This window comes from Candoia aspera, chromosome 2 (genome assembly GCF_035149785.1).
Source record: "Candoia aspera isolate rCanAsp1 chromosome 2, rCanAsp1.hap2, whole genome shotgun sequence".
NCBI classification, from domain to species: Eukaryota; Metazoa; Chordata; class Lepidosauria; order Squamata; family Boidae; genus Candoia; species Candoia aspera.
In genome coordinates this window covers 194,915,207-194,932,370 of record NC_086154.1, presented here as the reverse complement: position 1 = coordinate 194,932,370, position 17,164 = coordinate 194,915,207, and the positions used below count along the sequence as shown (strand labels likewise).

General features: G+C 38.7%; 1 protein-coding gene across 1 annotated transcript in view; it reads right to left on the bottom strand.

Annotated features, from left to right (window-relative positions):
- The window catches only part of PGM5 (phosphoglucomutase 5), a 63,355-nt gene extending 46,579 nt beyond the window's left edge, over positions 1-16,776 (bottom strand). The window contains exons 1-3 of the mRNA XM_063295109.1: positions 16,333-16,776; positions 2,065-2,227; positions 904-1,050 (exon numbers count right to left, since the gene is read on the bottom strand). Of these exons, the coding sequence (XP_063151179.1) occupies positions 904-1,050; positions 2,065-2,227; positions 16,333-16,593 (571 nt within the window). The 5' untranslated portion in view covers positions 16,594-16,776. The remainder of the gene's footprint in view (positions 1-903; positions 1,051-2,064; positions 2,228-16,332) is intronic.
- Positions 16,777-17,164: the final 388 nt, after the last annotated feature.

Sequence of the window (17,164 nt, the reverse complement as noted above, 5' to 3'; positions counted from 1 at the left end):
GTACGTGTACATGCATGCTCAGGCAACATAGTAAGGTCCCTGGACCTTCTTTGAAGAATACAATCCCTCAATGCTTTACTCTACCTTAGAGGGTTACTTCACAAAATGTCCCACTGAATGTTTTTGCTGAGCCATAATTTCTACCTGGTACTATCAACTCTGAATATTCTACTATTGTCACCTTTTTGGATATTCTAGGAGCAAGCAAGAGAAAAACTTAAGACCAAGGTATGCTTAATAATGTCAGATTGATAAGGGCACAAGCGAAGATAGGTTTATAACTTCTAAAACTTACTATATTGCTTCCAAAACTGTTGGCACACAATAGAACAAAACAATGTATCAACAATATATGGAAAAGTCTAGAATAAAACCATGTATTAAAAAAACTCTATAAAATGACTATGTGGCTCAGTAACACAATGACCACAAAAATCCATCATCAATTCAGCAAAGTAAATCAAAGGCTGTAGAATGAGAAACTGTAATTTCAACTTGTGCTTTAAGCTTAAAAGTAAAATGCCTGAAGAAAAAGATCCAAAATGGGAACACTAAGCTAACAAGAACCAGGGAAACACAGAAAGTTAGAGGTCTGGGTTGAATTTCAGTGACAGCCAGTATAAGATCATTATTAATATGGTACAGCCTTTACAGTACTAAAGTTTACATAAAACCTTCAGCTCTCAAGGGACCTCTCCGCCCATCCCAAATTGTAAAGGTACATAATTAATTGTTAATAATTATTGTTATACCGGAACTAAACAGCTGGATAACAAGGCAAAATCCACATTCCCATTGTGGATTTCCTGTTTCAGTTATAAAATACTACCAACCACCAACTTTTTAAAGGAAAGTTTTTAAGTTTTAATTGCAAATTCCCCCCTATGGAAAAGAATTCAATACCCCGGAAAGGCTTGAATTTGTTCTCCAGATCAAACTCCTGTCTTCCCAAACGAGATAAATCAATTCTCAAATCAGGGCAAATGGCATATTCTTCAAGGGTTTTGCTGATCTGGTAAATTTTATCAGAAATAACATCTGGAGCTGGACCTGAAAACAATATAAACACAATATGCGTCAATTCTTGAATATGCCCACAAAGACAGGGTTAAAACAGTCTCTTAAACACATAATAAATTTGAGATATTATTATAATGAGACACACAATAGGTTTAAATTAACATAACAATATTTTAGCAATGCATGCATGTTCTATTAGATGTGTTCATGATCTCTGCAATCCGTCAGATTAGAACTGATCTAAGTGTCTGATGTTCAGTCTCCTGGAAAGTCAGATTAAACTCCTTGGGTTTAATGTCTCAGCAAATATTAATTAACATTAATTTTCTCGACCTAAGGCAATTATGCACAAAATTTTGCAGCCAATGGAGAAATGTAGAATTCTGAGAACTTGCAGTGCTCTCACAAAATAGCTACCATGTTCTACATGGAGAATAACACATTCCATTTACCATAGGAAAAACTGGTGAGGATGTTCCTTGTCACCCATTTTTTCCACACGGGATGCATTTTACCAGTTACCATCTATTATCTTTCGGAGAAGAAGATGGGTACACTTCCAAACTGGGCTGCAGACAATATTATTGTCTTCCCTGAAAGACTTGTGAAACCCCATTGCATTCTTGTAAATAAAACAAATGACAGAGATAAAAGCTTTGCTGCATATCAGATTCATATCCATTTTTATATAAATAAAATAATATCTTAAATAATGAAATCTGATGGGACAGGATGCTGTGCAGATATCAACAGAGGTGTTTATGAATACTGTAACTCACTGCTTATCCCTGATCTAGTACCTGGAACCAAGAGGAATGAAAACATGTCTATTCAAAGATTTTAACTCCAAACAAAACAGGTGGAAAAGTCTACAAGCCTTTTAAACATTGTTTAAAAATACTGTATTTAAATCTAAGAAGTCTTAGAATATAGACACATTATTTTTGAAATTTTACTTAATCATAGAAAATCTATGTGACAGGCAAATCACTTTTCTTAAAAAAAATCAGAGTTTGTAATAAGCTGCATCACAACAACTCTTACCTCCATTGGCAACGTTAAACTTTACTCCAAATTGTCCTCCAGGTCCTCCAGGACAGTGACTAGCTGTGAGAATAATCCCACCAGCAGCTTTGACCTTTCTGATAATGCATGACACAGCAGGAGTAGATAAAATGCCATTCTGCCCAATAACCAATCTTCCAATCTAAATGCCAGAAAAAAAAACAATGTCATACCTGGTTAATAGTGCATGATTCATTTATTAAAGAGTACCTCATATTTTTAAAAAGAGAGAGCTTAGTTCCAAACATAATCATACTGCTTGACATCCAAACTACACAGCCAAAATCTTAAACCATTAAATATGATAAAACAGCAAGGATTTTCAACTGATTGTTCTGATCAACAAAGGAGATCTACATGTAAGTTTTATCCATGCGCTGCTGATGCACATCTGCATCTATTTCATATTTGTGCCATCAAATGGCTTCATAAATGAAAGTCTAACAAATAAAATTAACTCATAAAAAATGAGAAACTTTTCATTACAACCTACTGTATATCCATAATGCACATTCATTAATCTATCACATAGAGTACAGAAATGTTAGAACAATTATTTATGCCATGTTATAAAATACAGATAGATGACTAAGAATTTGACTTTAGTAAGAAAAATCTATCTTAATAAAGATAGTCAGTGGTATAGCTTCACTAAAGTTAGGAAAAAATGGAATCTGTCACAGTTGAGAGCCAAGGATGGAGTCCATAATTTTGTCAAGTGAAAAAGTAGTCATTAGAAATCAGCTAGTCTTCATCAATATGCAGGAATCTGAGACATGTGAGTTCAACTGTAGGCTTAGACCTTTAATAGGCATGAGAAAGGACAGCAACTGTCATTCATGATAGCCTTTAGCAGGATCAAAGAATGACTGATAGCTAGGATCTGTAGCTTTCCCCGAGTCAGATTTCTGTGTTAAAAATAAAGGCCAGGAATACAGTGCATTTCCGAACACTTTGGCCTGCTGTGCTGTACTTGCCAAAATTAGTGTGAATCAAGATTGTTCTAATGAAGTAAGTCCCATTCCATTCTTACAGTATGACATAATTTTGGATGTGCAGTTATTAGCAAGCAATTGACTCAATGTATTTAGTATAAGCAGGCAGACACTAATTGAGCTATACTTTCATAGTGTTGTTCTAATATTATTTGAGTTTAATACAGGAGTAACTTCAGAGGCAAATGCCCTATTTACCGACCTGGCACTATGATACAAATTGACAAGGGCAGCAGTTAGTAGAAGTCCTTTATTACAGTCATAGACCAGCTCAAAAGCAGCAGAAGAAAAAAACCAGTTGTGAGACAGGAAATAAAAAGCATAGTAAAACCCAGTAATTATGATACTGAAGTGGTTGAAGTATGGCATATTTAACAAATAGTAAAACAAAACTCAGCCATGTTAAGAGAAATAAAATCACAGTGACTAGATAATCTTCAGCAAAGGATCGTTACCTTGTCGTGGTGCTGGAGCTTGAGCACCTCAATGATGCCATGAGCTAAACTATGAAGGGTCACCCAAGACGGGAAGGTCATGACAGAGAGGTCAGACTAAATGTGATCCCTGGGGAAGGTAATGGCAACCCACCCCAGTATTCTTGCCGTGAAAACTAAATGGATCGGTACAACCAGAGATATGTCGGTATACCATCGGAAGATGAGACCCCCAGGTCGGAAGATGGTCAAAATGCTACTGGGGAGGAACAGAGGATGAGTTCAACTAGCCCCAGACGTGATGACGCAGCTAGCTCAAAGCCGAAAGGACGGCTAGCGGCCGATGGTGCTGGTGGTGAACGGCGAATCCGATGTTCTAAGGATCAACACACCACTGGAACCTGGAATGTGAGATCTATGAGCCAGGGCAAATTGGATGTGGTTATTGGTGAGATGTCAAGACTAAAGATAGACATTTTGGGCGTCAGTGAACTGAAATGGACTGGAATGGGCCACTTCACATCAAATGACCACCAGATCTACTACTGTGGACAAGAGGACCACAGAAGAAATGGAGTAGCCTTCATAATTAATAGTAAAGTGACTAAAGCGGTGCTTGGATACAATCCAAAAAACGATAGAATGATCTCAATTCGAATTCAGGGCAAGCCATCTAACATCACAGTGATCCAAATATACGCCCCAACCACAGATGCTGAAGAAGCTGAAGTAGAGCAGTTCTATCAGGATCTGCAGCACCTACTGGACAACACGCCTAAAAGAGATGTTATTTTCATCGCAGGAGACTGGAATGCTAAGGTGGGCAGTCAAATGACACCTGGAATTACAGGTAAGCATGGCCTGGGTGAACAAAACGAAGCAGGACATAGGCTGATAGAATCTTGCCAAGACAACTCACTCTGCATAAGAAACACTCTCTTCCAACAACCTAAGAGATGGCTTTATACATGGACTTCCCCAGATGGACAACACCGAAATCAGATTGACTACTTCCTTTGCAGCCAAAGGTGGCAGACATCTATACAGTCGGTAAAAACAAGACCTGGAGCTGACTGTAGTTCAGATCACGAACTTCTTATTGCACAATTTAGGATCAGACTAAAGAGATTAGGGAAGACCCACAGAACAGCTAGATATGAGCTCACTAATATTCCTAAGGAATATGCAGTGGAGGTGAAGAATTGATTTAAGGGACTGGACTTAGTAGATAGGGTCCCGGAAGAACTATGGACAGAAGTTCGCAACATTGTTCAGGAGGGGGCAACAAAATACATCCCAAAGAAAGAGAAAACCAAGAAGGCGAAGTGGCTGTCTGCTGAGACACTAGAAGTAGCCCAAGAAAGAAGGAAAGCAAAAGGCAACAGTGATAGGGGGAGATATGCCCAATTAAATGCAAAATTCCAGAGGTTAGCCAGAAGAGATAAGGAATTATTTTTAAACAAGCAATGCATGGAAGTGGAAGAAGACAATAGAATAGGAAGGACAAGAGACCTCTTCCAGAAAATTAGAAACACTGGAGGTAAATTCCAAGCAACAATGGGTATGATCAAAAACAAAGATGGCAAGGACCTAACAGAAGAAGAAGAGATCAAGAAAAGGTAGCAAGAATATACAGAAGACCTGTATAGCATGGATAACAATATCGGGGATAGCTTTGACGGTGTGGTCAGTGAGCTAGAGCAAGATATCCTGAAGAGTGAGGTTGAATGGGCCTTAAGAAGCATTGCTAATAACAACGCAGCAGGAGACAACGGCATCCCAGCTGAACTGTTCAAAATCTTGCAAGATGATGCTGTCAAGGTAATTCATGCTATATGCCAGCAAATTTGGAAAACACAAGAATGGCCATCAGATTGGAAAAAATCAACTTATATCCCCATACCAAAAAAGGGAAACACTAAAGAATGTTCAAACTATCAAACAGTGGCACTCATTTCACATGCCAGTAAGGTAATGCTCAAGATCCTGCAAGGTAGACTTCAGCAATTCATGGAGTGAGAATTGCCAGATGTACAAGCTGGGTTTAGAAAAGGCAGAGGAACTAGGGACCAAATTGCCAATATCCGCTGGATAATGGAAAAAGCCAGGGAGTTTCAGAAAAACATCTATTTCTGTTTTATTGACTATTCTAAAGCCTTTGACTGTGTGGACCATAACAAACTGTGGCAAGTTCTTAGTGGTATGGGGATACCAAGTCATCTTGTATGCCTCCTGAAGAATCTGTATAACGACCAAGTAGCAACAGTAAGAACAGACCACGGAACAACGGACTGGTTTAAGATTGGGAAAGGAGTACGGCAGGGCTGTATACTCTCACCCTACCTATTCAACTTGTATGCAGAACACATCATGCAACGTGCTGGACTTGAGGAATCCAAGGCTGGAGTTAAAATCACTGGAAGAAACATTAACAACCTCAGATATGCAGATGATACCACTTTGATGGCTGAAAGCGAAGACGAACTGAGGAGCCTTATGATGAAGGTGAAAAAAGAAAGTGCAAAAGCTGGCTTGCAGCTAAACCTCAAAAAAACCAGGATTATGGCAACCAGCTTGATTGATCACTGGCAAATAGAGGGACAATGCTTTTGAACTGTGGCGTTGGAGGAAAATTCTGAGAGTGCCTTGGACTGCAAGAAGATCAAACCATACTCCAGGAAATAAAGCCAGACTGCTCACTTGAGGGAATGATATTAAAGGCAAAACTGAAATCCTTTGGCCACATAATGAGAAGACAGGACACCCTGGAGAAGATGCTGATGCTAGGGAGAGTGGAAGGCAAAAGGAAGAGGGGCCAACCAAGGGCAAGATGGATGGATGATATTCTAGAGGTGATGGACTCGTCCCTGGGGGAGCTGGCGGTCTTGACTGACAGGAAGCTCTGGCGTGGGCTGGTCCATGAAGTCACGAAGAATCAGAAGCAACTGAACGAATAAACAATGACTAGATAATAACTGTAAATAAAATGGATCTGGGTGAATTGGAAGTCTGTTTAGATGTGGTATTATTAGCTTCAACTAGGCATCTGTATCATGAAAGCAATATAATAAAAAGTGGGCTAATATTTCAAGGTCTCCTTCATCATAGGGACAAAGTTTTTGTTCAAATGAGAACAGCTTCTGGAAGGACATTAAGTCCTGCCAGATTAAGGCTCTTCTGAATTTGGGAACCATTATTTAACTTAAATATCTAGCTGGCTTGAAAAAGGAAAACATCTTTGGATATGACAACCAGTTCCTTGGCACACTGTCTAAGGGCAGCCACTGCATCCTCACACTTATCATCAGGATTGCTTTAAGGGAGAAACTGTAGCACTTCACCAGTTTCTTGTACAGTGCCGTACCCCAAGATGAAACCAAGTCATCACTTAAAATCAGAGGTGTCAATCCCCCAGGGAAAAAATGTAACTTTAAACCAATAGAAGAAGATGCATGTTAGTTTCAATTTTGGTCACATCAGCCTCATGACTTAAGTCCATGTTAGGAACATAACACATCACAGGACCTGAAATATATTCTTTAATATTGCATCCTCTCTAAAGGGTTGAAGGACCTACATACTCCCAATTGGGCTCTGAACAAAAGTGGTGGTGCTGCACTCTAGCTGCAAATAGGTATGAATAATGCTCCTCTAGGGTAATAAAAGGACTGCAGGGCTATTGCTGACTTCTGTGCAATAGACAACATACTCCATTCGTGCCCTGCATGAAACACTAGCCCTAAATACTTTAAAAAATTGACTTGTTCAATTGGGCGCTTTTTTCAATTGCCAGGCATGAATTTTAGGGCACTTAGCAAATACTAATATCTTGATTTTTACATAATTAATTTTTAGTGCTTCTGTCCTGCAATATGCAGCTAAAGCATATAAAGCTTGCTTTAGACCAATTGGTGTCTGAGACAACAGCACAACATCATCCACCTATCTTTTAAACTAGGGTTCTCACAAAGTTTACATAAAAGAAGGAGCAGGTGTCTATCTATGGTAGAGTTCTTAAGTTTGCACCATGTCTAGCAATAAGCACAAAAGTGATTTTGAAATTGATAAAAGCTGCATACAGCATGGATCCTGACCTAAAAGTTTATCTTTCATCTAGATGCTGCAAAACAAGAGTGTGATCTAATACTGAATGTCCAGCTCTAAAGCTTCCTTGCTCTTCAACCAAAATATTTTCTGATTTCATCCATTCTAAGAGTTTATTGTAGAAATGCCTAGCTGTCTGAAAAATGAGAAACTTAAATTTAAATCATTTATTTCCTGAAAGAGGAAAGCAAATTATTGGGAGATCGTTGAAGAATGGAGCATATATGCACAGTACATTAAAGAGTTCACCCTGGTTTTTCTTTTTAGTTACTAAAATTCAAGTGTCAGAAGTAAGTGACTATGCTGAATATCAAATCAGCATAAGAAATTCCATTTACAACTCTCCCTTTTTTCTAAGCCAGCCTGGGATTCCTTTTACCACTAGCTGGTATGTAATCAAGTCTTCAGACAGAACGATAATTTTGTTATGATACCAGTCTTTGTATGGTATGCAAAACAACAGCATCACCATATATGGGGTTCAAGAATGTGGCTTAGAGCCCTTAACATAGTGAGAAGTTAGCAGATTTTGTTGAGTGACATGAGCCTAAGGCTTTCTCCCAGTGCTACAGCTGAAAAAGAAGAGTGATCTCCACTCCCCCTGCACATCCAAGTATGTTTGAGGTTGGGGAAGCCTATGATTAATTTTAAGTTTGTTTGTTGGGCACTAACAGAGAACTCTTAATCTGTTGGAGGGAGATAGCTGATACTTGTGTCTGTGCCTGCCTGGAATTTCATCCACCAAAAAAATAAAGGAGAGTACCCCTCATCAGTTAGAAATTCAAGAGAGATGTACGGGAGATGTTATGATGCATTTCCCAGGTATAGCACAAAGCACTGAACCATGCTCACTAAAATTCACCAACAAATCCAGGCCATAAAAATCTTCATTTAATCACTAAACTCACTGAGTGGTTTTGTATTTCTGAATTTACTTTACCTGACAGAGTTGTTATATTAAAAAGGGCTATATATTCTGCTTCAAAGTTCTTGGAAAAAAGTATTAGGGGAGGTAAGGTGATCTCCAAGGACTGAAACTTCAAAGGCAGAGAGGCAATTTCTCTTTCCCTCGCTCCTCCCTTTTTTTTTAAATTATCAAAATGCAGCTTAAATAGATATTTTCTGAACTCACTCAGAAAAAGGACCTATCAAACATTCTTAATACACTAGATAAGATCAGATTTTCAAGGAATTACCAGGTAGAAAAATAAATATGTAGAAAGATTTACATTTAATTGATAATAAATTTATCACATATTGGGTAGATTGTTCTTCAAAACCTGATGCTCCCCCCCCCCCACAAATGTGTTGAACCACAATTTCAAATGCAAGGAGTGCTGGCCAAAGATGAGAGTAGTGTGTGTGTGTGTGTGTGTGTGTGTCTATGGAGTGCATACAGGAATCACCAGGTTGAGGAAGACTGCAATACTCAAGCTGGAATGAGTTAATAAGGTACTGCAAAAGCAAAATAAAATGTATGACTGTTTTGGAATGAAATACAAAGCAAGTGCAGAGCCAGATTCTTTTTCCTAAAAAGTGACAGTTCATTTTCCCCCCTTGCTAAATGGTCATGCATAAAATGAAAACCATTCATCTCCTTGAGAATGAGGTAAACTAAAAGTAATCATATTTCATTTTTAAAAGATGGTATTAATTAATGTAACACTAAATATTTATAGTTTTTAGTGAGGGATAAGTCCCTTATGACTTAGCAGCATGCTTTGCAAACAAGACTTGTTATTTCTGCCTTACTGGGAAACAGATGAGCTTTTCCAAATTCCCTTTCAGTCACCTTGCTCTTCCAAACTTTCTCAGAGAAGCAAATAAAAGTTATTTCCCTTTGGGACTTTCATCATTAGAAATTCAAGGAAGGAATTTCTTGAATATCTTTTTTGTCTTAATGAGGCTGCCATCATCACTGCTACTGTTTAAGTGAAATTTAAATGGATAAGGAAGAGTTTGGAATGGCTGTATCAAATGACTAACGGAACATTCTTCTTTGGCTGAGATATTAATTCTAATCAGAGAACTGGGGAGAAACTCTTTCTCTGATACAACCTTTTTCAAATCTCTAGAAGTCTGCATTAGAAGGCCATATTTGTAGATTCTAAGTCTAAGACTTAATTAAAGTCTAAGACTTTTTAAGACTTAGTTAACTTTTAAGTTAAAATAAAATTATACCAGGATCAATTTGGAGTCGTTTTTATCCTTTTAAAGGCCTCTTTCTGTTTGTGAAACTGTTTTTGAAATCATGCCCCTTATCCCTAGATTGTAGTCTTGTCTTCACTCAGCCTGTTCTGCCAAGGGGAGGTGCCAATGCTAAAAGGGTGGAAAAATATACAGGGCTTTTTTTTTGACAGATTGCCACAAACACTTGGTTAATCTTTCCAGTTCTTTGTTTATATACATGTCTTGTGAATATTTACAAATTCAACTTTTGATCCCATCTGTTTAAAAATATTCAAGCAATTCATAAAATGACAGGTCATATATTTTTTGCTAAGTTAATAAAAACGTAAGAGTTGAGAAGATGAGGAACAAAAGAAAGTCAATCATCTTGGCTTCAATTTCTTTAAGGAAAGGTGGAATAAAAATATATAAGTTGGAAAACATTATCTCAGCTACAAGCCAGTATATGTCGTATTGTACAGACATAATTCAAGAAGTGACAACCTGAAATGGGAATTCTTGTTGAATGTGTCCTCTGATGAAAATGGAGGTTAGCAATAACTTTTATTTAGTTAGTTACTTAGTTACTTATGGGACTTGTAAGCCTCTCAGATCAGCTGATTCTGAGGGACCAACTGCAGAGATGTTGTACTTTTTGTACACATCAAGTGTTCATTTTCTACATAGTGCTAGATATCTTCACCATTTTTAGTGCTGTTTCTGATAAGAGTGTCTGTTTCTCAAGTTCTGGTTTTAAATGTATGAGACTGTATATCAATAATATGACTGGCTACAAGCTTTATTCAAAGCACCATTCACAATTAAAATGTGATTTATTAGCAAAAGACAATACAGTTCAGACCCAAGTTAACCAGAAAGTGATGCAAATTGTTAAAATTTACGTGACAGTGATGTTGCCAAATGATAGGTACAGAAATCATGCAACAGACTGCACATATCTGCACAAGGCTATATGCACCTGAAATACATCAACATTCTGAGATTTTATGTGGTTTATTCTTATACCACTCTTCAAAGACACTACTGATAATCTATCCATGAAGAATGAATAACAATCCTTTTAGGTGCTGCATGGATTGAAGTAGCAAAACCCTGGAAAATATACTCTTTAATGTAAGAATGTGGACTTGAGGGCTGTTTCAAGCTTTGTGCAGCACGTCAAAAGCCAGAGTCCAAAAGTGAACAGAATGAACATCCAATGGCCATGGAGCCACATTTAATGTTTTCATTTTAACATTTAAATTAATTTAAACTTTAATATTTTCATTTTTTATTTTGGTAGTGGGGTACCAAAACTATACCACCAAAACCAGAGCTTAGGATACTATGACACCAAGACTTTTTTTGCAACACCACAGCACTTTTACTAACAAAATACAGTAGACCCAAGCACAAGGTTGGGGAGGCGATGAGTATTAGATAGTTTGGCAGATAGGAGAGGCAGAGGATGTGGGAAATGCAGCAGAGGCAAGTTCAGCTCTGGGGGGCAGCAAGAAATGCAAGGGAGAACAGAACAATGAATAGATATAGGGGAGGAATGTTTGGAGGTAAGGAGACTATGGGGTGATTGTACAAGCCGTACATTTAATGAGAGGCTGGAACACTCCAATCTTTGACCAGAATCAGGAAAGTTCTAGTGTATTTCAGATATGTAATAATATACAGAATGGAAATTTCCAAACTGGGTTGAATGCCTCCCCATCTGACCAACCAAGGCTAGAGTGGAGACACTGGTTGAAGTCTTTCTCCATGCACAGAGTGAAAACATAATCTAAAATTGAGGGGACTTCACAATTTGACAATTACTGATCATTTCTATCCCCCACTAGATATTCCAGAGATAAATACAGCATTCTGTGCAAAAAGCAATTCCTCATCCTTGTATTAATAGATGCAGAAAAAAATTGGCAAAAAAACCTTGAAGGCTTAACATGCAGTAGAATGCATTAATTGTTTTATCATACTGCTAACTTTACAACTGCTATATAATCAGTTGTTTTACTCTAAAAAAAAACCAAGAGCTCATCCCTTGAGAATGTGACTGGTCAAACGTTTTGTACTTCCACGTATTAGAAGCATTTCAGTGACAGCCATGAACATATTCAACTTTCTTCACATGGATCCCTTTAGCTATTAAAATAAGTAACCCTTACTTTACATACCATATGATTAGGAGAGTGTCCTAGATTTAAAAAAAGTCTGTTGCTAGTTTATGTGCTTTGAACATACTGCCTATGGCAGAGATAGGATCTGAAAGACTAGCTATCTGTTGAAGCAACTAAGAAGAGTGTGCATTTGGCTGGCCAATTTTGTAGAGTATCATGAAGCACAACCTGTTCTTAAATGTTGCTCTACCAGTTTCAACTTTTCAAAAAATCTTAAAATAATAACAAAAATGTATGCATCTTAAACATACTACCTTTGGTGAAAAGAAAGCTACAGTACAGTTGTGAGTTTTCTTTGTGTGAATGAGCTCTTACTCATGCAGTCCCATTTTGCAAACTGTAGAAGCATACACTCCAAAGGGCTATATCTTGTTCTTTTAACAAAAATAAAATAAGCTGAAGAGACTGGGACACATGAGCAAAATATTCTCTATGGCACACTTGACCACAATGCCTAAACTTTTATAGATCACAGACCCTATACATTCAAATCATTCATTGTTCTAAATTTTCTGTGTTTTGTCTTAAAAATAAATTGACTTATAATTTATTTAAAAACCTCAACTCTTAAAATGCCTTGACCTTTAATACATTTCAGTGGAATATAAGTTTTCAATCAGTTTTCAATCAAAGCACTAATATCAGAATTCTAATGTCACATTTATAATTTGAAAAATATAAAACAATACTCACTTAAAATTCTGTATCGATTACTTGTTAAGCAAAAGTCTAAGAACTGCTACTTCAACCAATCTGTTTCATAATTGTCATACATTTAAATAAATTAACTTTGATATGTACATAGACAAAAAGATTACACCTCAGACACTGCCAAGTCTTTTGCTTTTGTATTCCTTATATGTACTTCATAAGGACCGAGTTCACATCACACTAAGCCATAATGTGACTTACTTACTTGGTTTAGTGTGTTCTGTGACACCATCCATTTCTCAACCAATGTTTATGGCTTGCCTTCTGTGTGAAGCTGATCTACTGTAGTTTACTCAATAAACCAGAGTTAAAAACACTGCTTAATGCAATGTGTGAACCAACTAATGTTTTCCCATTATAATCAAGTGCTGTAGCGCACTGACACTGAAAGTAAGCTACCTTATAGAAAGTGATACTGTATTGTTAATGCTTCTGGCTCATAACTCTCATTACTGGCAAGTATTCAAATAAGAGTCATGTTTTTAAGATTCTGGATCAAACATGGAATTTTTTCCCATACAAAGCATGTTCTTCAGCTCTTTCCTACATTCCACAAATAAGAACAGATTGTTTCCCTCACTTATATTTTTTCATCAACAAATTTAACAAGATTAGATTGAAAGAAGAAAGTGTCAGCATTCATAACAAGATAGATATTCAAGAATATAATAAGCATTTAATTGCCAGTTCGAATTCTAAATCATGATGGCATCTGATAAGGAAATGCTTCTGAAGTCAGGTCACCATGATGTCAAAATAATACCACTATAACCTCCAGTTATGAGAAAATAATCACAACAGAAATTATTACTGTAGTCTTCTGATCTGTCCTCTTGACAAATTTTATGGAGAAGGTCAAGTCTGATGTAGTACAAAAGAGAAGGAGGTTAGATTTGTTTTAATGTCAACAATTTGAAGTATTTAACCTGGGGGCTCGAAAATGCATAGCAAAGAAAAGATTAAAGTGCTGATACTGTACAGTATGGACAAAATATCCAAGTAATGGAAGGGGACAAAGAAAGAATCTACTGGATCAAGTATATGCTGTATGAGTGATCAACTATATTCTGGGCTAGTTGAAATAATTGCCAGGAACTATTCCAAACAGACTTCAAAAAGCTCTTCCTCACTGCTGAGTTAAAACCCTCTCCAGTAGTTCTTCAGTCAGCAAAACAGTATGTCAGCACAATGTTTGCTGCCCCCATTGCAGATCCCTATTCTGCCATAAAAACAAGGTCACTGAATTGCACTGTCCTTACTTACTGTGTACCAAGTCAGTAAGAGGGACTGGTGGATTCTCCTTCCTCCAAGTGTTTATGTAAGTGGGGTGGAGTGAGTATATACAGTTGCTTAGACCAGTGGGTTCTAACTCTTCTGTGCAACACAGGATTTGTTCTCTATTTATGAGGAACCCATGCAAGTCCTGACAAGTCCTATGCAAAGCACCAGTCAGGCATTACACAAGCAGATGACTCTGCAGCCCAGGCCAAATTGGCCATGGAGGACCAAGCCCAGGAACCAGCCAGAAAGGGCCATAACTGTAGCAACTTAAAATAGCAAAAAATAACTGGGGAGATCCCATCCCCTGACCACATCAACAAACAAATGGTCAGTGAAGGGTAACAGACTTTATACATTAAAATTATGTCAGGATAAAAAACAAAAGATAGACTTCAAAACCGAAAGAGTTAAGGATGACTTTAAGCTGTCTGGCAGTGAAAAATTAACATAAAGACATGGCAGAAATTTTTTTTACCAGGCCACGTTTGTGCTATTATCAGGAGAAAAAGAGAAAGACATCATGATCTGCATTCCCAACTCATCTGATAAACTCAAGAGTCCTATGGGTAAGATCAGCCTAGCCATGATCATCTTGCAGTTTGTTTGATCTTGCTTATTCTGTCTTTTAACCTCCTTAATCTCCTACTTGTGCCTTGCTCTTTACAATCACTAGCTTCAGTTTATGTCTATTCAAGGTTACTGTATGCCTGGTTCATATGGGCTATTCTGTAAGCATAAAGTTGTTGTTTTTTTTGTAACTTTGGAAGAGAGCAATCCACTGAGGTGCCAAGAGGTGCATCATCAAATCCAGTTTCTCATTATCAGTAGAAAATACATATGCTGGGCACTCCTCTTTAGATTATCTTTCTCTTTGTTAAGAGCATAACAAAGACCATGTCAAACTACTACAGCAAATGTATGAAAGACATTTGCAGTGGATTTCGCTCAATGTTCTAATTTCCTTCCAAGGCAGATTTGTCTCCAGTACTTTCCCACAGCAAATCTATTGTCACTTCAGAGGGAGATTCTTTATTCTCTGAAAGCCAAGTAGAAGGTCAGGCAGATGTCACTGTCTCAGAGACATTCTGTATGGCCTTCAAAAATATAATGATGTGAGAAGTATAGCCTGGATATTAAACTATCCCTGACATATTGAAATTATTATAGCTTTCAAATTTGTAAACTGGCCTTAATGATGTCCAAGTGCACATATTTCTTCCTGAATAGGTTTACTGGCCTGATGGAAGTACTTTTAAACTAAAAGAATATGAGTAACCATGTTCGTGAAACTTAACCATTCACCTTACAGATTTCAATGCACCCTCCTCTATGAAATTATGGAATTATACATAAATTACTTGAGTAATTACTGGCTGAATTCACACAATGCACTTACATGTAGTTCACTGAACCATACTCTGCTTAGTTAACACAATTTCCTGGTTTCACACAACACACTGAACTAACCGTACAGGCTGAGTTTGCACAATATGCTAGGCTAAACTGGTTTTGGTTTGTACTGTAGTTTATTATGTCATGAGAAACATGACATAATGAACTACAGAGCTCAAAGGAAGCAATATGCAAACTATATACTAAGACAGATTCGGACACTGGAGTAGAGGGGAGAAAGAAGGCAAAGACCTTGGAACAATTTGATAGCTTTGGTGGATTGCAAGAGACAACACAGTGAAAAACCACTATATTTCTTCCATACAGTATTGGAGTAAATGTGTCAGAGATCCAAGGCATAACAGAGAAACTTAGTGAGCCTCCAAAATTGCGTCCGTAAGTTCTAGGTGTTCTGTAAAGTTGACACCAAACCAGTCACCATGTCCTTTCATCATTACAACAGTCAGGTACTCACACAGATGTGGCAATGAAGGGCACGCTAGCAAACAGATCCACAGAGGAAAGGTAGAACAGGCCATTATACAAATGAACTGGAGGCCATAGATAACAGAAGGATAGGATGTGACAGAATATATATATATATATATATATATATATATATATATATATATATATAAAAGATGTGACAGAATACATCATGGACTGCATAATAGAGCCATAGGATAATGGCAACTTGGAGATGTAACAAATTCGTAAGATCAACTGGACCCAACAACATCCACCGACCATGATCATACCACGTCTGCGACTTAATCCAGAATATTTACAATCTATTTCTGAATTCATAATTCCCTATGGATCTAAAATGGATTAGAAGGACTGACTACTCTATCATCATCATCGTCGTCATCATCACGAATTAGAGTTGTGGATAAATAATTCCCCTATTGCCCCGCTCCAGAAAGTTCGCCGTCAACAGAGCGACAGAGGAACGCAGGGAGGTGCCGCACTTACCCCGTTAGCGGCCGCCATCTGCACCACCACCTCGATGGCCGTCTTGCTGAAATACCTGCCGTCGCTGCCCACCACCATGGTGCAGCCCTGGCGGTCGCGCAAGTCGACAGACGAAAGCACGCTCTGCACGAAGTTGGGCAGGTAGTTGCGCTGGCCCTCGAAGACCGCGGTGGGCCTCCTCAGCCCTCCGCCGCCCGTCGGCTTCTGGTCCTCGTACGGGACCGTCTGCACGGTGAGCACCGGGATCGGGCTGCCCTCCATAGTGCTGCGGCAGCGGCCTCTCGCTGGGAACCACCGCCCGGCTGCGCTCCCTGCTCGGAACTTCCTTTAGTCCGCGCGGCGATGCTTCTGGCCTGTGCGCTCCCCTCGGGAGAAGAGCGAGATCCCAGCGCCGCCCCGCCCTGCCCAACCGCGCCTGTTTCCCGCCTTAATCCTTTTTATGCCTCGGCGTCCTATGACTGTTCATGATCCCAAAGGAAAGCGAAGGGCAGGCTTCTCTTCGGCTGGGGCCCTCAGCCGCCCTGCCCGCGCTCCCTCGCCCTGCAATGTTCTCCTGAACAAGCCAGCTGCCCTTTGCGAACAAGGACACGAGGGGGCTGCCAAAGCCTGTTTGCAGGCGGCAGCCTCGGCCAGTAATAACCCTGGAAAGCGAAGCTGAGAATTGTTGTCCGCTGCCAGAGATGTAACTAGAGGCTGGGGCGTCTCTCTGTGTGTGAAACACATTTGTTCCAGAGGATCACATACTGTCAGCCCTCCAGCTTTCTATTTTGTACAAAGCCGCCCGACCCTTTATAGATCAGCTTGGCGTGCTTCTCGCTTGCTCATTGGAAAT